The 24,432-nt window shown below is 36.5% G+C and overlaps 2 protein-coding genes across 3 annotated transcripts; one reads left to right on the top strand and one right to left on the bottom strand.

The window, feature by feature from the left end:
• Positions 1–520: 520 nt before the first annotated feature.
• LOC127436094 (phosphatidylserine synthase 2) lies at positions 521–17,971 on the bottom strand. Of its 2 annotated transcripts, none has more exons than XM_051690025.1 (12): positions 17,077–17,971; positions 14,437–14,538; positions 13,865–13,947; positions 8,853–8,920; positions 8,196–8,330; positions 7,789–7,839; positions 7,464–7,577; positions 7,264–7,382; positions 4,814–4,928; positions 4,587–4,732; positions 3,549–3,734; positions 521–2,037 (listed from the first exon to the last, which is right to left on the bottom strand). In XM_051690025.1, exons 1-12 carry the CDS (start codon positions 17,175–17,177, stop codon positions 1,872–1,874), a joined length of 1,386 nt encoding a protein of 461 aa, XP_051545985.1. In that variant the 5' UTR covers positions 17,178–17,971; the 3' UTR covers positions 521–1,871. The 2 variants fall into 2 exon arrangements, with proteins under 2 accessions (XP_051545985.1, XP_051545986.1); XM_051690026.1 differs by having other exon boundaries at positions 1,896–2,037; positions 3,516–3,734.
• Positions 17,972–20,393: 2,422 nt separating this feature from the next.
• cdkn1cb (cyclin-dependent kinase inhibitor 1Cb) lies at positions 20,394–21,664 on the top strand. The gene is made up of 2 exons (XM_051689840.1): positions 20,394–21,047; positions 21,177–21,664. The coding sequence occupies exons 1-2, from the start codon at positions 20,528–20,530 to the stop codon at positions 21,239–21,241; spliced, it is 585 nt and encodes a 194-aa protein (XP_051545800.1). The 5' UTR covers positions 20,394–20,527; the 3' UTR covers positions 21,242–21,664.
• Positions 21,665–24,432: the final 2,768 nt, after the last annotated feature.

Here is a 24,432-nt window from a genome sequence, read left to right as displayed (position 1 = left end):
GACTACAACCTACTTCTGGACTACACTACAAGCATGGTACACTGGGAAATGTAGTTTAAAACTAACAAAAGCCCAAATAAATGTTTTGGTTTATCATTAATAATAGGGTTGGTTTTGATTCTAAAACTAATAAAATAAATAAAAAACATAACATGTAATGGATAGAAGATTTTAGAAACAAGTTAATAAGAAGATTGAATAAATGCAATTTCCCAATCCGAAACCAAAGTTTTTACTCAAATATAAAATATGCATTTACAGCATTAACATAACCCAAAATAAAGCAGCAGTTTTGCGCTCACAGAGGAACACGAACAAACTCCCCATTTTAATAAAACAACTTTCTGCTCAAGTTGCACTGGAAATGATTAAACACTGCAAACATAAATGCTCAAAAAGACAGTTACATCAATGTCCATATATTTATATCTTACAGCTTACTGTACAATTATTCTCACACACAAAAGTGTGCAATTCAAAGTGCTGTCATCAGTCAACAGAAAGTCATTTAAAAGAGGAAAACAGTCTCCACTTCTTTTATTGAAAACATTATAAAATATGACATTCTAGTTGTTCATTTACATTTTTCAGTTGTCTATGAACAACAAGCAGAGGCAGACAGATCATCAAATGGTCCCACTACAAGTATTTCAGTGCAGACAGAGCAACAGAGAGAAATAATTCTGATCATAATTTGGATGAGAACTCTAGATTTCATAAATAAAAACAAACCCCTAAACACCTTTAGTAACGTAAGAAACAGTAACATCTCAGGCATTGGCGCTACAAGTTTACATTCACAGTAAGATTATAATGGCGTTTACGTAAGATCAGGCTATTTTTGGACTTGCACATTATCTAACCGAACACAGACACACACTATGGCAACACAACAGCACATAACCCACCAAATGTGACTAGATCCACATATAGGCCTTCATCTATATAAAGCATAAACGTTGGGACAATCATCAGTTCTTATTAGCACGTAACCTAAAAGATATACTTCGCCACCATGATCTCTATATGCTTAATGTACATACACAATGGTGTTTGGCTTTCTCTAATGTTTTAAGTGGCCCTGCAAAACAGAACCACAGACCTGCATGAAATACATGAGACGTTTTGGCTATTATGGTCACACACACACACACACACACACACACACATTCATGCATGCAAACAGATAATGAAAAGTTGTTAGATTTTGGTCCAGTCTTGGCATTGACCTATCTTAAAAAGGTCAGAAGGATTGTTCTCTCTTCTGAGTGTGTGTGGCATTCACGTATAACTGGCACACTAACCTCCTTTACCATCCTAGAACAGATCGGATTAGTTATTATATTATTACATTACATCAAAAGCTTTTTAATAGTGTCATGGCTTATGCAAGAGTTCAGATATTTCATATTGCTGTACGTTTGTGTGTAGCCGTCAGATGTGCTGCGCATAAAATTATGTTCTCCTTAAATAAACCGAAAAAAGAAAAAAATAAATATTAATTGATGGCTATATGTGCACTTCCTCCACCTTTAGTTCACTAGTGTTCCAAATATGTCAAAATGTGTCATCCAGCATAGCACCAAATCAACAAAAATAACCCCAAAACAGGAGAAATAGTGGAACCAGAACCCAATCGCCTCACCAATGTAACAGCTATAGAGATTTTCTTTTCTAAATATAGTACAACCCTCCTACTCAGGAGAGAAAACAATTGGCATCAACACATCTGGACGTCGCTCAACAAACACTGTGGGCGTTGGTATGATCTGAACAGGGGGTTACAAACAAAAACACATATTTATACGCTAATGTGTGTTTAGTCGCGATGTGCAGCCCGCAGCTGTTTGTTTATGTGGTTGAATGGTTATTCATGACTTCCTGTGTCGTACTGTGTCCGTGTTGCCGTTTAGTTTGCTGCGGCCTGATGTGGCTGGATTGCCGCTATTGCTTTCGGTGTTCGCTCGGGCTCTTTCCCACTCCACAGACCCTTCCTGCTTGCGGCGCCGCGTTTCTTTGTAGCGGAGTGTGATGTCACTGTCAATGCAAAAAGACTTGGTTATTACGATTCAAAAAAATGTATGAATTCTGAAAGTTGGGCTATGTTCCAATAGCATTATAAAATACTACTCTATTTCAACAGCATATATTATGTACTGTATACCGTGTAACCAGTACCTGGATGCACTCCTAATTTTACCAAAACGTGCAGTATAAAACAATGTTATCGCAAACGAAAACGATTACAAATACTAACAGTGAAAATATATTTTCATTAACTGAAATGAGTTTTCAAAAAACAAAAACTAAACTGAAACTATAAAAGTTCACAACAAAACAAATTAAAACTAAATAGAAAATGACTTTTGTTTTCATATTTTCAATCATAGTTGGATCTGATTTGAATAATTTCTCAAGCCTGATTTCACAGTATTTTCCTTAAAAATAATCAGCAAATGGCTGCATGATTGACAGTTTAAAACAACCAATCACAGTTCTCCTGCATAAGTGATGTTTAGAGGCACGTATATCTGGGGGCAGGGCTCTGGACGACACCAAAATAAACCAGCATGCGAGAAAGTAATAATGGCGCCCTTTGAAATGATTAGTTAACTAATTTAAACAAAAGCAACCTTATTTTAAAGTGTTACAGATATTTTGTGATGTTAATGAATGAAAATTAAAACTACACTAAAACTAAATAAGAACTAAAAAGAGCCATTTAAATTTTTTTTATATATTTATGCACAATTAAAACTAAATCGAAAATGAAATTGAAAACAAAAATAAATACTAATGAAATTTTCAAATCTATAATAACCCTTGTATAAAACTGTGCACACTGTGCAGAATACACTATGCCAAAATGCAATGCTCTCAACTTGACGGAAATAATTACAGCTGCAATTTTTACATATCTATTTTGAAACATTTAAACACAAAATTAAATCAAAGCTGCAAAATAACCACATTAATTACCAAGATGATAACGAAATGCCACTCACATGACATGTGATGAGGTCTTGTGAAAATGCAGCAAACATGTAAAAATATAGTATATGGTTTCAAAGTGTTTGTTGCATAATGCCTATTGTTTCACAAATTGTTGTTAAAAATTGGTAAGCGGTATACAGTATATACTGCACAATATTCAGTAGGTATTCCATTCCTTACATAGCCACAATACAGTTTGATTAAATGGTATTATTTTGGTATGATTCATAATTATTTTCAACAGACAATGGGACAAAAATTCAATTTTGGATAAGATTGTGTGTTTGTGGTTTAATGCCATGTCAGTGTCCATGGCTATTATCATGGCGAATTAAAATAAATAAATAAATAAATAAATAAATAAATAAATAAAAAGGTATAATGATTAAAAACCTATATTCGCTAAAAACTCAAACATATTCAGGACCTGACTAAGTGTGTCTATTTTGGAAAAATTATAATGGGCCTATAATAACAATCAATTATTAAATTCCATTATCAATGCATTTCTAAACACCTACTATGGTGATAGAGTTTGTACTAAGGGTCACTACCGGATGAAGAACCGCCACAAGGTCCAAATGAGTATCAGGACGATTCCCAGTATCCAGCACTGTGTGACGAAGAAGGGGATTGGCAACATGATAGTCTTAGGATCGTATTTGACCACAATCAGAAACTCTGTAACAGTGATGGTTGCCACGATCCACGCCTGCTGCCCCAACTTCTTATGGAATTTCCTAAAATCAGAATGACAGGCTAGATTGAACTACTGCAGACACACAAAAGTAGACACTGTGACACAGAAAAAAAAATCCTGTTGCTAATAAGCTGCCTATCTGGGTAACATTTTTTTAGGTCACACCCCAGAGCAGGCTGTTCCAAATAGGAACAAAAATACACATCCTTGTAAAACACCTCATTCTGATCATCATCTCATTAGTGGATAAAGCAATGCCAGAATGCATTGAAACAAACTTTTTATCCAAGTTGTAGACAAGTGTAATGTTGATTATAAATATTTTGTATTCAGTGCTGGGAAGTCTTTATAGAAAACTGAAAAAAATGTCTATTTTACCCAATATACATCTTTGTGCCATGCACTGTGAACATTAGTCGTGTGTCTAGTACACTTCATATGAGAAGCACTAATTATAGACCGAAGTATAATTGTAGCCTTTGAGGAGGAGGTAGCTGCCTATGTAGACAGCTCACTAGGTTTATGGAGTTAAAGAATATGTTTGCTTGATTGTTTTCTTTGAACACCATTCCAGCTTCCATGGCTATTTTAAATGGCAAGATCCTGGTTAAAAAAAAAAAATAAAATAAAAAAAATAATGTTTAAAATCAATTTTATATGAAACTATAAAACTGACTCTGGACTGACTTTGTTAAAAACTGTGTCAAGGGTATCAGCAGAATAAAATAGCAGACTAGAAATACCAGCCTAATAAATATGTTTGATAGATAGGGGACTCTGGCATGAGGCACATATAAGGGGGATCTTCGCCTGATTGCAAAAATGTTTGAGTCTTGAATGGTCTATCCGGCATCGAGTGTAGATGACTTGGTGAGCTTAAGACTATACTAACGGATCGTCCATAAAGTCGTAGATCTCTCGCATCGCCACTCCGCCCACATTCACGAAGAAGACGAGCCGCAAAAGCACCAGATAATGCTCCGGAGGCATCCACAACACAAACTTCAGATAAAACGTATTCAGTTCTGCCAACAAGAACTACAAAAAAAAGAAAGTGAAAATTGGTTATTTTGTGTTATATGATGTGTTCTCAGTGAACAGACCAGTAATGACACCCACCATGAAGATGATGCCCAGCACTGCCAACCACCTCCGCAGGTCAGACGCAGGACGCCATTCAAACTTAGCCCAACTGTACGGGGTAAACTGGAAGGCAATACGCTTAATTTTTCCTCTGTAACGCACACAAAAAAAACACGGAATGTCATGACAATTCACGGTGCTGTTTAATGGTGTCTGATCAGGGTTCCCATTCTTTTCAAGGCACAGTTTTCCAGGATATTTTCTGTGCCCATCAATAATATTGAAGCAAAACCAAGAGAGGTCATGATGTATATTGTAGTTATTGAATGCTTATTTTTTTCTGAGTTCTGTATTCGACAATTTTTAGACATCAAAATGTTGTCTAAAAATTACTACATAGTAATTAATCTATTGTTATCTTTTTTTTTTTGCCATTTCACACGTCCATTTAAATCAAGCTTTTATTTTTCCATTTGTGTGTTTTTGATGGTAGTTTCTCACCTCCAGATTAGCAGTTTGCTATGTGGCCCAGACTGATTATTAAACCCAAAAAAGCTGATTTATTTAAATAAATTAAAAGCCTGTATGTGCAGCACGCTTCGGAGCGATCTGCTTTCTGTCATCTACTACACAGACACATGACGCGATGCTAATGACTCTGTGTTGCGAGTGAATGGGCGGCCTGATTCAAACATTCATTTTGAAGCATGCAGCACATGCAGATTATATATACATTCAATTAAATCTCAGCCTTTTGCAGTTTAATAATCACACTAGAAACAAAATCACTATTTTAATTTGATTACTTGTACATTCAAACATTTTATTTTTGATACCGAATATGTCAAACTCCGTAACATTCCGCACTTTATACTTAATAAATATTTTAGGACTGGGTTCAGTGATTTCATCCACATCACGGAAAACATAGCGCCATAAATGTGGTAATCGCAGTATAAGTTGACTCTGATTGCTGAAATTATTGAAAATTTATTCACATTCCAAAATGTAAAAGCCACATAACTACACTACCACCTCAGAGAACAAATTTATTTTAAAAAACATCAGCGGTCCGACTGCTTCGTCATTCTCTAAGGTTTGCAACTCGCATGTTTTCGTAGTTAACACGACATCAATTTTGGAATGAAAATCCTATTTTGCACTATATCAATACTTAAACTATTTGGTTGGAGCAAAGCAGAGATGACCGCAAATGAGCACGAAATGTACGTGACAGTGCTTCTTTCACGCCAGTCAGCCATTGATGTTGTTTCATAATGTGCAGCTGGCAGCAGCACCAAAACTATACAAATGTGTTTTAGACACCTATCCAGTGTCCCGATCGTTACCATGTTTTTGTACAATTAACTAAAACCTTATTAGCGACACAGTCAAACTGTTATTATACTAAAATATTTTCCAGGACAACTTATTTTCCAGGACATTTAGGTATTTTTCTAATTTTCCATGACTTTTCCATGACTGGAAAACTGCATTGCAAAATTCCAGGTTTTCCAGGATGCGTGGGAACCCTGCAACATGTTGTACTCCATCTAAAACCTCATTAATTGAGGGACTTCACTTGTTTTTTGTACTTTGAAAAACTTCATGTCACACCATAGGACCATTTAAAATGAACCAGTGAAGGCAAAAAGGAAAATAAAATGGTGAAAGCACCTAAAAGATTTAATTTCCAGTGTCAGAAATTAACTTGTCCATTGAAGGGCAACATTTGCCCCCTGAATTTAATTTGAAGACGCATTATTTACCATTATGAAGGCATTCGTTTTCTAATCATTTTAAAAAATAGCACTGTGTATAATCGTTTTATATTAAATCCTTCAATTTAATCAATTAACATAAAATCAAAGTAATTATATCTTGTATTTTATGCAATAATATTTAGGCCTTGATTATAATATTCAAATAGATCAGATGTCCAAAATAAAATGCAAATGCCCCCACATTTTAATTTTGGGACCATTTTTGTCACTTTAGGTGGCATTTTTGCCTCTAACCCCCTTTAATTTCTGACACTGATACTTTACAAATTCTTAAATTTTAACCTAAAATCAGGGATGAAAACTAATGAGAGGTGAAAAGAGTGAGAAAGTCATAGCAGGTGTTTAGATACGCATTTTTAGTTGATTTGTTTGTTGGATTTAAATCTTTTTTTGTTGCATTTAAAGCCTTTAAAGTGTTTAAGCTTAAAGTAACTCTTTCAAGATATCTTAATAAAGAAAATGTAGAAAATTTGACCAAACAATTTGGGCAAATTAGCTTTAAAAAAAAAAGGTGACTTTAGCTGAAAGGTGGGTGTTTGCATCCTTGCAAAATTTTGATGATAATTTTATACTTTTTTTTGGTAAATATGTTGATAAAAAAAAAAGCCTGTGATCATGTTTTGAATTAAGTACAAATATGTAACAATAATCAATAAAAAAACTTGTTAAAAGACAGGCGCAATGTGAGTTTAATGTTTTTACTTGTATGTTGGGATATTCCAGAGGCCCTGCCACTGATACGGCTTCATGGAGAGCCAGCCGAGTGTCTTCATGCCACAGTAAATGCCAAGCCCATTACACAACAACACATCCATGATCCACTGCGGCAGAAGATAAATAATGTTTTAAAACAGGGTGATCCATGATTCACAGGATGTGTACATGTAGAGTGTTTTACTCACATGATCCCACCAGCACTCTGAGAAATTGGGTAGTTGGTGTTCGAGGCTGTACTCCAGAAACTCAAACATCACACTGATGATCATACACATCCACCAGTCCCGGATCATCAGCGTCTGACACACACAAAGACACACATACAGTATGACTAATAGTTTCTAATCCAATCTTTGACACTGTCTGCTGAATTTAGACACATGGAAGTGTGTTTGTCTGCCAAACACAGAGCAGCTCATGGGCTGATCAAATCAGGCATCTGTTTCCATGGTAACGATTCGAAACTGCTTTAAAGAGATTCAGCGAATAATATCAGAAGTCAACACCAACCTTAATGTACCAGCCGAGAAAATGGGCTGGAACAAATCCATCCATTTTATCCTGTTGAATAAAAAGAGGGATATTCTTAACAGGTTGGCTTTTAAAGAACATTTATTTTCTGAACGAGAAAACAGACTAAACTATAAAAAGAAAAAAAAAAACAAGAAATTAAAATGTACCCCATTTTCCTTCTAAATAAAACATCCATTGTCTTATGATGCACCATTCAGTGAATATTATTGTAAATATTTTTTTTTTTGTGTAATCTTCAAAATGTTATAACAATCTTATAAATAGTAATGCATTTATTATAATAGCCTAAAATGATGGAAATCGTTGAATATTATATAAGTGCATCACATTTCTAAGTCATGTTTGTGATCTAATTGTTTATGTTCTTTGTAATGCATGTGTACCCAGATATTGTGGAAGGGGTCGGCAGCATTTCCAGGGTCATAAATGAGACAGTTTCCCCCATAATCTCTTTCTGGAAGTGGGACGCCCAATTTTGGGTCAATGTATTTCATGAACTGTCTGCCATCATGTACAGTCTGAGATGAAAAAAAAAGAATCCATTAGAATCGCCACATTTTTTTTTATTTTCTCCCCAATTTGGAATGCCCAATACCCAATGCGCTCTAATTCCTCGTGGTGGCATAGTGACTCGCCTCAATCCGGGTGGCGGAGGACGAATCTCAGTTGCCTCCACGTCTGAGACAGTCAATCCACGCATCTTATCACGTGGCTTGTTGAGCACGTTACCGCGGAGACGTAGCGCATGTGGAGGCCCACTCTATTCTCCGTTGCATCCATACACAACTCACCACGTGCCCACCAAGAACGAGAACCACATTATAGCGACCACGAGGAGGTTAACCCTATGTGACTCTACCCTCCCTAGCAACCGGGCCAATTTGGTTGCTTAGGAGACCTGACTGGAGTCACTCAGCACGCCCTGGATTCCAACTCGCGACTCCAGGGGTGGTAGTCAGCATCAAGAATCGGCACATAAAATATTACACAAACAGAAATTAAAAAAAAAAAAAACTGTGTGTTTGAGGTTAAATACACACCTGGAAGAGGATGAAGATGAGGAAGAGCTCATACACGACAGAAACACATAGCCAGAAACGCCAGTATGCTGCAGCGAAGAAAAACGCATAATATTTAATGCACAAGCTGCCATATTTAATAGTATTGTTTATTTAATTTTGATTTATTCTACATTTGTTATTGATCATACATTTCTTGATCCTGTATGCATAACTTCCTTGAAAATGTATGTTTAACTGATTGATTGTTAGTAAATGATATTCAAATTATGTACATCGTCGCATGTCATGAAATATTGTGCTTTTGGGTGTTTACTTGGTCATAGCATGATGTTGTTTGAATTATTTATGGAGTTTATGCCTCTGCAGTAACCACTGTTGTGATGGTAACCCTTTTTGTATTGTTGTTGTTTTGGTAACACTTTACAATAAGGTTCCATTTGTTAACATTAGTTAAAGGGATAGTTCACCCAAAAAAGAAAATTCTGTTATTGTTTACTCACCCCTGTGTTATTATAACCCCATATGACTTTCTTTCTTTCTCTTAATACAAAGGGAGAATTTGTGAGAAAATTTGTTCTCAGTGATGTCCTACACTGGCAGTTTATGGTGACCACCTCTTCAAGCTTCAAATGGACACAAAAGTATAATTCAGAAGACTAATAAATTATTCCATGAGACTCATGATTGTTATGAAAGCATACAATAAGGTTTGGTGAGAAACAAACCTAAATCTAATGTATTATGGAGTAAAAATGTTCACTGACCGTTGATCGCCTGTGCGCATTCATAAGTCTGCATGCAAGCTTTTGAGCTCTTTGCACAAAAGTAACAGTAGATGCAGCACGGGCGAGATGGGGCGTTCAAATTTTGTTTCGATTCAACAGGACCACCAGCGATATTAACAACAGAAAACACAACATAGCTGCACACAAACCAGAGAACAGAACTTACAAACATGTCTTAAGAGTTTGTAGTGGAATGGCATTTCAATGTCCATTTTCAGTGTTTCAGAGTCCTCCATCAACAAGTGTGATGGAGGAGGCTGAAGGTAGCTACCAGTACAGCCGCTCCCTATACACATTTTACACAATCTGCATAGGGCACCAACTCCCAAGGTGGGCACCATCTTACCCGAGGGGGCACCAGAAACTCCACCGGCTGCCCTTACTCACATGTTATACCTCATTCTAGGACCCAAAAACAGTCGCGGAACACAGACAATCACCTCGCATTCGCACCACGCATCGCATTTTGGACCGGTGCCAGTTCACAGTGGACAAGGTTACAGTGCGCAACACCAAATATAGAAACCAAGCGATCAACAGAATGTCACGTTGCTCGTTGCAGCTGCTTAGGAGAAACAACATTGATTAACATAGAAAAGATAACTCTTATTGAGTGTCGTTTTCCATCTGAGTAGGCCACGAAATGTGACTGTACCTTCAGCCCCATCTCTCTGTTTGATGGACAACTCTGCTTCAAACAGTATGGCTATTGAAATGCATCTATTCTTCAACTACATGCTTCTAAGTTCTGTTCTCTGGTTTGTATGCAGCTATGTTGTGTTTTCTGTTGTTAATACCGCTGGTGGTCCTGTTGAAGAGAAACAAAACGCCCATGCTGCATCTACTGTTGCTCTTGTGCAAAGAGCTCAAAAGCTTGCATGCAGACTCATGAACGTGCACAGGAGAATAACGGTCAGTGAACATTTTTACTAAATAATACATTAGATTTCGGTTTGTTTCACATCAAACCTTACTGTATGCTTTCATAACAATCATGAGTCTCATGGAATAATTTATTAGACTTCTGAATTATACTTGTGTCCTTTTGAAGCTTGAAGAGGTGGTCACCATAAAATGGCATTGTATGATATCACTGAGAACAAAATTTTTTCACAATTTCTCCCTTTGTGATAAGAAAAAGAATGTCATATAGCACAGGGGTGAGTAAACAATGACTTGATTTTCAATTTTTAGGTGAACTAATCCTTTAACAGTGAAAAATCATCAAATCAAAAATCACACTATTTTCTAAAGCATGTGCGTCAGACGATACATCCTTACCCCCAAAAGGGACTTTAAAAAAGTCAGACCAGGATTTCTAAATCACCTTAAATGCCCGGGATTTGCTTGTTTTCATATTGAAGTGCTCTCTGTAGTCATACATGGATACACGTCATAAATACGTGTTTATTTGCCATTTAAATCTAGCGTATCAGTTTAATTGTAACCATTTTTACTTTGCGTGTCTCCCTCAATCTCAGCGCCCACTGCACGTGTGACAGAGGGAGAGAGAGCGCACGCTTATTCAAGTGACAACGAGAACGAAGCACTTTTTGATAAAAACATAAAACAAGTAACTCTGAACAAACACTTAGATGTTCACAATAAATAAGTCTGAAAATGTCTGTTTGTATCGTACCTCAGTTTCAGTGAACTTGTTTACATTCAGCTGATCTGTTCGCCGATGAAGTTTGTTAGTGGTGGATACTGTTTGATATAGATATACATAACTCGCTCGGGCTTTCAAGGAACAGGAAAAATTCCAGAATTTAAATAAATAAATGCATACATGTCAAGGACGTTTGCGTTGTAGGGATGTACATGCAAATTTCAGATATAAAATCGGTGATTGAATGACTGTTTACTTGCTGAAATGAGATGATTAAATCAATAAGGACATTGGACTGTTTGGGCATAGCAATATGGCGGCGCAATGGCTTCACTGATTTGACATCATGAGCAATCTCCTCCTTACCACTCCCTACCTTCCACTTTCAAAACAGGCTTGCATACTTTACTGGGATTAAAAATTCAACAGTTTTCATTGTGACCCAACTTATGAGTCTGCATTTGTCAGTTGTCTTGTGCCCTTGAGAGGTCTGAATTGTTTCTTCTTCTGCTGACTGGAAGAGGTGGTCGTTTCTCTTGATCAGTCACTGTTTCAGGTTCCTAAATGAGTGACATACTGAAAGCACTGGACCAGATCATCCAGCAAGGCAAGTCAGCCCACATAATAGCGAGCAGTCATTCAAGCAGAACAGAGAGCGTGTATTGTGTTTGTTAAAGGGGTAGGTGGAGTTACAATCTTGATATACACACTCTCGTTGTTCTTTGACATTTTTAGATTTTCCACTACATTCTTATAACTGTTTCAGTCTTTTGACATTCATTTCTATGAAGTATTGGGAAAACTACTTTGAAAGTTTGCCAAGCTACAAGCTACTCACAAGTAGGTTAACTATACTCAAGCTATCCTTGAAAAAGTTCCCCTCTGTAGCGATTGCTGTCCGGTAGTAGGGCTTGAGGCACAGATACCCAGTGCGGTCGCACTGGTTGCCCTTCACTAATGACGGCCCTGGCTACACTACAAGGTTACTAACACAAAGCAGCTAATTACATGGAAGCAATTTCAGGGGGAAAGCTTATTGAATATAAAACAATGAGGGTATATAATTTATATAAGTAATCAAAACAGTATTTATCTGGCACAAAACAATGAGGATTTATACTGGGGTAAGAGCATTCAAATTTGAACACATAAATTAACACTAAATACAGCTAATAAAACTTAAAACGCTGTATTTTATATAGGCTAACTTAATATTAAATAGGCTTATATTAACTGAAAGCAGCATTTCACTACATATATATTTCATTAGAAAATAATAAAAATGCTAAATGCTTTGCATGTACTTTTGGGAATACTATTGAGTGATGACGAATTAATCTTGAATCTTTTTTTATACTTCGTGTCTATCCAATACATTTCTCATTATACTGTACTTTTCACTTACGTTCTTTGCAATAGACACTATTATTTATTACTTTTTCTCTTTTATGAATCTTGAATCTTTTGTAAGTGGTTCAATGAAATGATATATTAATATATAAATATATTGAAAATTAAATATACTATGCTAAAATGATTTAGACTTACTACCTGAAAGAGCAAGTGTGTTTTATCATTGCCTCTCATCACTAAATGTTTAAGGAATATTCCGGGTTCAATACAAGTTAAGCACAATCGACAGCATTTGTGGCATAATGTTGATAACCACAAATTAATTTCGACTCGTTTCTCCTTTTATTTGAAAAAAGCAAAAATCGAGGTTACAGCGAGGCACTTACAATGGAAGTGAATGGGGCCAATTTTTGGAGAGTTTAAACACAAAGGTAAAGCTTATAATTTTATAAAAGCAATTTTCTGTTAAAAGTCATGTATTATTTGAGCTGTAAAGTTGTTTAAATCATTGTTTTATGGTCGTTTTAGGGTTTTAGTGTTTACAGCGTTATGTCATCATGGCAACGAAGTTGTAAAATTGGCTATAACTTTACACAGAAAAGGTTAGTAAGCGATTTTATCACTCTAAAATCATGTTAATATGCATATTGTTTATGTCTTGTGGCTATACTTTTGAAACAGTGAGTATTTTAACACTTACAGATTGGCCCCATTCACGCAAGTGCCTCACCGTAACCTTTTTTTTTTAAAAGAGGGACTAATCAAAATTAATTTTTGTGGTAATCAACATTGTGCCACAAATGTTGTCGATTGACCTTAACTTGAATTGAACCCGGAATATTCCTTTAAGGCTGTGTGTGCAATATAAGGTGACATCATAAACAGTGTTGTAGTGATTTGCTAAGCTATACCTTTACTTTTCGGAAAAAGTAGCTTGTTACTGGAAAAGCAATAACTTTTGAAAACAGCTGAGCCACTGTCACACTACTAATTAATTAAGGTATTTGTGCTGCTATTTTTAGTTAGTTAAGTTCCCAACACTGGCTCTATGAAATCTCACCTCAAAAATATGGCATAACAAATTTGCTGTGGAAATTTTATGATTGCATGAATGGAGATTGTGTGATTAAAGGTTAGGGGTCTGACTTTAGGGTTACGGTTATGTTGGAGTTAAGGTTAGTGATCTGACCTGGGTTTGTGTTAGGTCATGATTAAAGGAAAGGTTATTGGGCTGATCCAAGTTTGGGCCAGGTTAAGATCACGAGTGAGGTTACTAGACTGACCTGGGTGAGGCCGTGTAAAGGGACCATCTTTAGCTTGTGTCACTCCAAAACAAAGGAATACCAGAATACTGGCCACGATTCCTCTGAAAAACACACATAAATACACATAGTGAAAACAAACAATGATTAAGCGAATAACACACACTAATAACTACAATTGTTCCTGTTGAATAAAATGTGAGTGGTGCTTGCCCATGCAAAACTCGCAGCCACAATGCTAGGGTGTTCTAACTGGTTGCCCTAGCAATTGTAAATTTACATTTATACAGAATATTAGCAGCTCTTCTAATAAAGGTCATGTGTTCTTAAGCACAGCGTGTCAGCCGGTGACCTGGACTTTGTGAGCAGCAGCAGATGTCGCAGATAATCTTGTTAGCCAATAGAAACCATGACACTTCCTAGAACTCCTCCCAGCTATGTAGCATTTTTGTGTACATCAGACCACTTTATTGTGTCTCTGGCACTCTAAACTGCACTCTTGTCGTGGTGCCAATTTGGCTTGGTGAACCTTCAGTGCAAAAGGTCAAGGACACACTACCAGCCAGTCAGCCAGCCAGGTGTCATGCACATACCTTTTAGTGTTGTATGCTGTGTCATGTGGCGTCTCTTCCAATAGTGTTACATAAACTAGAGCGCAGGTGAGAATGAACAGCACTGTTAGGGTATGTGCCCTCCTGCAGAGAGAGTGACAGACAGATAGAAATGAACCAAGGGTACAATGTGAAAAAATCCACTTGCACCCAATGAATATTGTTGGAAATTAAGCTTTTCAGGTGTAAGATACAAAAATTATAAGGTTGGGAACAGAGAACCGGTCCATATTCGGAAGTGGTTCCAATGAAAATAAAATAAAAAAATACTGGAACCATATGATTTTCATGACTTGCGGTTCTGTTAATGGTTCTTGAACGTGCATTGTCCTGCTGATGCGGATAGAACACCATACTAAAATAATATTATAGTGTTTTTTGCAGCACTTATTTAGCACCAGAACTGCTCCACTACTTAAATCTATTACGCAAAAAACAGTGTGGGCCAGTGCAGTCCGATTTCCGAGCCGTTTCTTTTGAAACTACAGTGCGACTAGTGTCATGCGGTCCCCGAATGAATGACTGTTATGGCCTGGTTCTTTTTAGTGAATCACTTAAATCAGGCAGTGCAGTTACTGACTGGTATTTTTTATCTGACAATGCAAGGTTAGAGATAGGCCAACACATTGAGTTTTGTTGTTGTCTGTGGAATTATATATTATTTAAAAAGCTAAATGAATTACTGAAATTTATTTTGATTTAATAGAGCCAGTAGTTACATATGGACCAATTACTGATTGCAATGATGAAATGACAACCCTACCATTGACTATTCAATGTAAAAGTGCTTAGTTTGACTCTGAAATTAATAAGGAGATTACAGAATTTTCACAATCAATAAATAAATGTTTAGCAAAGGATCTTGCTTTTTTTAGATTCCCCAAAATATACCATGGTGAAACTGTAAACTCCCACCAAATTGGTTGCAATTGGTATCGATAGCTTGACTGTGATGCCTGAACAGCTGTTGACATCCTCTCATTAGCATGTTGCGCGAAGGAAAAATAAAAAAGGAAAAGCATACAGAAATATATGAATGATTAAAGAAATATAGATTTGTGAAGCATTTATTTATGTTTTATATTGTAATATTTTTTGCATTGATTGGTGCATTTATTTATTTGTACATCTCCTCGCACATTTAATTATTTGTATATTTATTTATGCATGAATATGCAGATTATTTTATTTACGCATTTGTGTATTTATTATTTTATTATCTCATCATTTGGAAACAGGCAGGTGGAGGGCAGTAAATGCAATAAAAATCCTTCCTGCTCTCTAGATATCAGTACCAGCATTTGCATCGGCCATCCTACCATCTTGAAATCTGTATCAGCATTGATATTGGCCATCCTGCTCTCTAGATATCGTATCGGCATTTATATCGGCCATCTTACTCTCTAGATATCGGTATTGGTATTTATATCGGCCATCCTGCTGTCTAGATATCAGTATCTGCATTTATAGCGGCCATCCTGCTCTCTAGATATCTGTATTTATATCGGCCATCCTGCTCTCTAGATATCGGCATCTGCATTTATATCGGGCATCCTGCTCTCTAGATATCGTATCGGCATTTATATCGGCCATCTTACTCTCTAGATATCGGTATTGGTATTTATATCGGCCATCCTGCTGTCTAGATATCAGTATCTGCATTTATAGCGGCCATCCTGCTCTCTAGATATCTGTATTTATATCGGCCATCCTGCTCTCTAGATATCGGCATCTGCATTTATATCGGGCATCCTGCTCTCTAGATATCGTATCGGCATTTATATCGGCCATCTTACTCTCTAGATATCGGTATTGGTATTTATATCGGCCATCCTGCTCTCTAGATATCTGTATTTATATCGGCCATACTGCTCTCTAGATATCGTATCGGCCATCGACCACTAATGGTGACCCAAAATATACACTTTCCTTTATACACATATGCACATATTACAAATCTTGCTGTTTAACTAAAAAGAAGTTCATAGACTTATAAAACACACATCTAATGGAGCACTGACAAAAGTCTGGGCTGCTTTTTTCTAATTTAAAACCTGCTGAGCTGGTATAAAGCTCGATCATAAACACAACCACACCTCAACACACACACACACACACACACACACACACACACACACAGACGGGGTGAAAAGATCGGTCAAGACAGGACAGACCTGTTTACTACAGTAAATCGGACTCACATTCAAGAAACTTTTAAATAACTTAAAACTACAAATACAAACCTTCCAGAACTACATTTAAGTGAAATACGAATATTGCTGCATGCTGTTCTGTATCATATATATCCTACAGAGCAGATTTAAATAGACATGACAGCAGTTCACTTATCTTATATAAACTACACATCAATGCAATCTGTGTGTGTGTGTGTGTTTGAATGTTAGAGAGAGAGAGAGAGAGAGAGAGGGGGAGAGAGACTCTTATATGGCATCTGTTCATCTTAAAGCCTTTAATGGATCCAAGTGTCATTCTGCTGAGGTTGCAGAAGAGAGAAAAGCTGAGCAAAGCTGCAATACTCCTAAACAACAACTTCTGGACATCACATACACACAGAATCATTCATAAGTGGGTTAAATGTCAACACGATAAATGTTTACTCACCAAAAGAACGTGTTGGTTCCGTCATCAAACACCTCACAATCCGTGCGGCCGGTTAACGGGACCTCATCCGTGCCTGATCTCTTCCACTCGCCTTTAGCCATCACAGCAGTGACACACCTGTGATTTAAACCCGAACTAAACCTAACAAACCTGTGAGTTCAACCTGAACTATTAACCCTAACATAACACATATATGCTGTGATTTAGAGCTAATTACCACTACTCCAACCGAACACACTTGTGATTTAAACCCGAACTAAACCAAACCTAACCCAACAAACCTGCGATTTCCTAACTCGATTTCCAGAGCTGAACTAACTCACCATGAATGACTTTGCAAATGTCCTAAACATTTCAGTGCAGTGATTTAAACCTTAACTAAACTAATTCCGACCAGCACATCTAACTTTAACCTGATTTACACCTCAACATTAAACTTAGCCAAACAAACCTGCAGTAAGTAAACAAAACCCAACAAACTTGTGCTGAGATTTACACCATTACTAACTCGATCTGATTTCCCCCTGAATAAACCGCAACAACCCAATAACTTAACCAACAGAGACGCACCTGAACTACCTAAACCAGCACACCTATGCGGTGATTTAAACCTGATCTTAATAATGAAATAACTCAAATCACCGAAACTCCTCAGAGAAAATGTGAGCTCGCGCGTCCCGCCACTGCCTGGTAACAGAGCGCGAGTTGCATTAACCGGGTGGATCAACAGTCGCTCATGCACGAGAGGCTTTCAGAACGAGGCGGAAAATAAATGGCCTTTCCGAGCTTTAAACGTGAAGTATACGCGTGCGCGTCTTCGTCCGAACGGCAATGAAACGATTTTACAGACTGCAGCCGCAGCTCCGTCCGCACGCGCGCCTGTAGTGTGCTTCAGAATAACATATCTTAAGGTCGCGCGGCATGCCGTCACTTCCGATCATCGCACAGGGGCGTCACAAACTTGTGTTTTGGGTCATCAAAGCATGTGCACAAACAAGCACATTGCTCTGTTCTGCGGCACACTACGTTATGTATTTGAACATTTATTTCATTTATTTCCTTATTAACTTATTACTAGTGTTTTTTTTTGTTTGTTTTTTTTTCTTTTGAAGCTTTACAAATTCTTTTAAGTCACTTTTTAAAACAGCAGCTGCCAAGAACAAGCATACAGGCTACAGTCCAATCCAGGGCTGAATTTACTTTAATATTTTTAAATGCAAAATGTATGGAAGACTTATAACATTTGTATTTATTTATTTATTTGTATTATTCAAACAAAGACTAACAGAGTGAATATTACAAAAGAATGTACAGGTCACATTTCATCGAAAAATAATAATAAATAAAAATTACATTTTGTGTAAAGAAAACTGTGACTTTTTTAGTACCATTATGATTTTGCACTGTGACATTATTTAACCAGTTTTAACACATTTTAACCAGTATAAAGGCAGTACAACAAATAACATCATGATGTCTAAATAATACTTTTTAATAAATAAATAAATACATGTATATATAACAGTATAAATCATTTTCATTTAAGGAGAAATTTGACCCAGATATTTTCTTGAAAAGCTGCTAACAACTTTTTCCAAAAGAGACTAACAGTGCGAATTACACAAAAACAAGGTCACATTTAACCCCCCAAAAAGGAAGGAATTTACATTTTGTGTAAAGAAAACAATGCCTAGTTTAGTGACATTATGATTCTGCATTGTGGCATTATTTTCATGACAGTTAAGAACATTTTCCCCAGACATTCTCATCATTTTCATTTTATTTATTTCCTTATATTTTTGTAATCCACACTATTCTCAATGGTGATCCTAATAAGGTTACATTACTACACTCATTACTATAATACTGTATTACAGTAAAAACAATTTGAAATCCAATAAATGTATTAAACCAATACAAAGGCAATACAAAGGCATACAAACACTCTCATGTAGTATAAATACAAATACAGTTGGGGTGATGTTCTTGGTAAGTTTTTTGAGGTTTACGCATACATAATTACAAAAGCAGTTGATGCATAACATTAAAACAGTAACCTAATCGACCATCTAAGTCAATATCTTTAAATCAGTCGGTTTATGTACATTAAACCATTTCCAGCCTCATCATAGTAATGGTGCGTTAACTCTAAAAGCCCTGAGAGCGAGCAGAGTCAGCACAAAAACAGCACTCAGTCAGTCTAAACATGTCAAGGCTTCTCAGAAGAGCCCATGAGTCTCTCTCTCTCTCTCTCTCTCTCTCTCTCTCTCTCTCTCTCTCTCTCTCTCTCTCTCTCATGCAGCCTGTTAAACCTGCTTACTGCAGTACACGACTGCACAGAAAAATCTGGTTATTTGTGTGTGGTTGTTAAAATGCAATTCAGACTCACTTGTCCACTAAGACAGAACATTGGCCAAAACAACAGATAGTTAAGTCATAGAGATATTATGATGGAAACCACCAGCAATTAACTTGCTCAGAAACTTCTTATCTCATTCCTAAGGCATGTTAAACATTATGCAATGTTGTAATCACAAGGCGGCGCTGTTGCACTATTCAATACAGTGAACATGAACGATTCGTTTCTGTCTATTTTAGAGCTCCTTGTTTTATGTCCGTTTCTTCCACAGCAGCAACAGATGACTGTTCCCATGGCAGGACAGTGAGGTCACATATTTACTAGTAATTGTCACAAAATAGTGACCTATATAAATGGAAAAATGACAATAGCCAATAAAAAAAATATTATTTTCACTTAACTATTTGCTCCAAGAGCAAAATAAAAAAATCCACTATTACATTTGAATGACATTCCAGAAGAGGAAAAAAATAGAGAGCGGAGGATTAAGACAGTCAGATGGGAAAAGATGCCAAATTTACTGTCACTCTCTCAGCAGCTGTAATAGAAACCCCCTCGCAGCTGTGGTAATTAGTTTTTTAAAACTAATTCCAGGGTAATATAACATTAAACATAATGTTATAAGTTTACACTCAATATATATATATATATATATATATATATATATATATATATATATATATATATATATATATATATATATATGTATGTATGTAATATTTTTAAAAAAAATTGCGAGATTTAAGCTGCTAAATAAGGCGGAAACGCGTCATCACTGTCTGTGAAAAAGGATTTCTGTGGGTGGGGAAAAAACACCAAAAGTCATTAAAATTCAGTCAGAAGGGTTCCGACCAATTACAGTCGAATATGTGCGGATCTAACCAATCACAGTCGAATAGAGGCGGGTCTAATAACAGAATGGGAGGGGTTAGAGATATTGACAAATGGGAGCGGAGCATAAGCTTTTACACGCTGAGGCGCAGGACTTTAAATTCGACTCGATTAAATCACGGAGCTTTACGATTTTTAACGACGTGTGTTGTAGACCACACTGATTTATTTGGTCTTTCGGGACTTTGGGCACTATCAGCGATGTCTACCGTCCTATTCCCCACCAACGCCGGGGACAGACTGACCCCGAGAAAAAACGTCCCTCTACAGAAGAAAACGGACATTTTTCATTTGCAGAAGCGGAGAAAGAGCTCCGAAACTCGGCCGGAGCCTACAGATATCCTCCCTCTACTGAAGCGCACCAGCACTTGTCGAAATCTCTTCGGACCGGTTGACCATGACGAGCTGAAACGAGAATTGACGTCCAAACTTCGGGAAATGTCTGAACGCGATCAGCTGAGATGGAACTTCAATTTCAGTGATGGACAACCGCTGGATGGAGATTTCAAATGGGAGGAAAGTCCATCTGAAGACTGTCCGGCGTTTTACCGGGAAACTGCCGTGTCAAAGGGGCCATTAATGGACTTGCCCACAACAGAAACATTCGCGCAATTTGCCCCAAACTGTGGGGGTCGTTCTGCTTCTGAGAACCAAGCAGACAAATGCAACCCACGAAAAACAGTCGTCCGGACGAAAAGACTCACAAATCTGCGCATTACAGGTAAAAATGAGTGAATCAAGCGAATTAAATCAGCAATACTAGCAGTACTGACAACATATATAACACATATTTTACACCTAATGAAGATTGTTCGTGTTTTTAATCTTGTGAATTGTTTTTTTCCTGTAGATTTCTATGGAAAGCGAAGAAAAAACGGCAGCGTTAGACTGAAGGGAAGCAGAAGTATGGAGTGAAATTAACATCCGATGAAGGAAAAAAAAAAAGACCACTCCGCGTCACGGGCTAATGGCGGGAAAAGGCCGGAAGAACCGATGACGACTCATGCTGACTCATGTTATGCGTTATAAAATCTTGTGATTCTGGAATCGCGTTTTTACTGATATTTAGTACTTTTTGTTAATATCAGAGCGGCACTGGTTGCTCTCTACAGTGAAAAAAACGATTAAGTAACTTTAAATTAAATTCAAGATGTGTATTTATTACTGTTGAACATATCTCAGTGTGTATATATATTTGTAATGGTTTAAGTTATATATTTATTTTTCACTTGTCGCGTGTTGTAGTCAAAAATGTAGCTTTTCATTATTGTCACTTGAAAACGAACAAAATCACAATCCAGAGCCGTATTGTTACTGTTGTAATGTTGCTGTAATAAATGGAAAATTAAACATATTGTGTCCCGTCCCATATTGACCTGTTTCATATGACGTCATTGTATGACCGCAATGTTTGGAGCACAAGTAAACTATAGCAGGGTAAACTTCTATAGCGGTGACTGGGCAACCAGCAAATATAATTTTTTCCCATATAGAGTTCCCATTTGCTACAACAGCAAGAGAAAAACTCTTATCGATAAGTTTCCAAAGCTTTCCAAAAGGACAATAAAATAGAGAGAAATGGATTTCGGCAGTCAGAAGAGAGAAAGGTGCCAAATTTACTATCATGCACATTTCTTAACCTACAAAAATTCAATATGGTAAAATTAGTTTAAACCAAAATAATCTTATTTTTTTTTTGTTTGTTTGTTGTTGTTTTTTTTTTGTTTTTTTCAGAATCATTTATGTATGATTAGAGTGGTGGGTAGTACTAAGTTAGTTTTATTGTTGTAGCATTGACTGTAGTAACTACAATAGGTTCCACAATAATGCACGCATGAATAAGACAGTAATTAATGCATAACTGAATGCAGAGTATCTTAGCCATAATTTACGACTTTTTAAATGTCTTATTTTTGTGTTGAAAGTAATGCAATTAATGCTCCGTTTCACATATTAATTTATATCATATATTAAGTTCACTAAACAATATTAAGCCAGTAATTAAGGCTAATTAGTATTGGCTTTACAAAGCTATAACTAATTAATAACAACTATTTAAGTTATTAGTTTGTTTTGCATTTATTAGGTGGTATTTAAGTTTATTTAAATATATTAACAGTAATTATGACTTAGTATAACTGTTTACTAAAATTGTGAAGTTTGACTCCTTGTTCTGAAGTTAAACATTTACTTAGGCAAGTTATTGATTTGTTTGACATTAATTAGGTGATTACAGCATTTGTAGTAAACTTAATTTATTGCTAATAAAATCCATACCTTAAATAGGTTAAACTTCACTTTAGAACAGGGGGTCAGGTTGTTGTGAATTTACTAGTAACAGCTTTGTAAAGTCAGTACTAATTTGCCTTAATTACTGGCTTAATATTGTTTAGCAAACTTGATAAATGATTCTGAAATTGAGCATTAATTACATTACTTTCTACACAAAATAAGGCGTTCAATAAGTTGTTAATTATGGCTAAGATAGCCTTACTCTACATTCAATAAAATATGAATGACTGTCTTATTCATGCTTAACTAGTGTATTATTGTGGACCCTTAAAATAAGTGTTACCCGATATTGTATTACCATGGTACGTATTTGTATGTGCTTCTGTTCACCATTCAGCTACCTCTGGTGAAATAGGTTCATTTTTATGATCTATAAATAATTTAGCTTGAAACGTAACTTAGCGTATGTCGTTTAAAGTTTCTTTCTTCAATTCAGCGGAGGCATTTTAACACGGAGGTCCGTTTGAAAAATAATGGGGGAGGGATAAGCCGTCGATAAGAGTTTTTTAAGAGCATCTGGCAGAACAAAATCGAACCGTAGGGGTGAGATGAAAAGAAAGAGAGTGTGCCGTCGCGTTTTGACCTGCAAATGAGGCCGAATTAAAGCTCTCTTTGACCCGCACAGCTCAGTTCATTCCTCTCAGCGCGCGCGGCTCACAGCAGGCGGCCACCTGCGGGAATGCACGCATAGGAATGGCGCGTGGCTGCATACAGAAACAATATTCATGAGTGTTTAACATCTGTATGAAAGAAGGCTCATCTTCACTGTCAGACAACAAACAGCAGCGCTCAAAATGCCCCTTTTGTAGTGTTAAACTTCATTATAAATTATGTCAGCTTGACAAAGACAACATTTCTGACTGTAATAATTCATCCTAAAGCATTATTAATTCTTCAAGCTGTTCTGACCCAGTAGGTTTTATTGTTTGTATATCTATCCACCAACCACCCAAAACACACAACCACTCAGCGCACCTTATCAAAAACCAAGCAAGGCCTACATCACTGCAAACATCAAATCTTTCTTGCTACTGCCAAAATATTTAAACTTCATAAGACTTAACCTCCATACATCAAACTTCACTTCAAACTGTGGTTTATATTTCTGAAATCTTCAGAAATATCTTTTAATCAGAAATGCACTGCTTCTTAGTCACACTATAACCAACATCTGAACTGAACAGGAAGGGCCAACTGATCCCAAATACCCATTTAAAAAGATTATTTTTCTATAGGCATATACAAAGAGGTGACCACTTATGTAATAATTTAATTATCAACTACTGAAAAGCTGATATTGGGTCAAGCGTTAATCTGAATACTGGGGTCAATGACTAGAGGTTAAAACACTTTCATAACATTCTTTCAACCAAAATAACTGGATAATTTTTAAATAAAGACATACAATATTATGTGTTTATGTTTTCTGTTATTTGTTTAAAGACTACACTCTTAAAAATAGTTTCTTTATCAGCATGTATGGTTCCAGCATGTAAAGAACCTTTAAAGGGATAGTTCACCCAAAAATGAAAATTCTCTCATCATTTACTCACCCTCATGCCATCCTAGATGCGTATGACTTTCTTTCTTTTGCCAAACACAAACCATGATTTTTAGAGGAATATCTCAGCTCTTTAGGTCCATACAATGCAAGTGAATGGTGACCAGAACTTTGAAGCTCCAAAAGGCATATAAAGGCAGCATAAAAATAATCCACATGACTCCAGTGGTTAAATCCATATCTTCAAAAGTGATATAAGTGTATAAGTGATATAAGTGTGGGTGATCAGTATTTAAGTCCTTTTTTACTATGA

The sequence above is a fragment of the Myxocyprinus asiaticus genome, chromosome 46 (genome assembly GCF_019703515.2).
Source record: "Myxocyprinus asiaticus isolate MX2 ecotype Aquarium Trade chromosome 46, UBuf_Myxa_2, whole genome shotgun sequence".
Classification (NCBI taxonomy): domain Eukaryota; kingdom Metazoa; phylum Chordata; class Actinopteri; order Cypriniformes; family Catostomidae; genus Myxocyprinus; species Myxocyprinus asiaticus.
The sequence above is the reverse complement of the archived record's forward strand: the minus strand, read 5'-3'. Positions and strand labels throughout refer to the sequence as shown.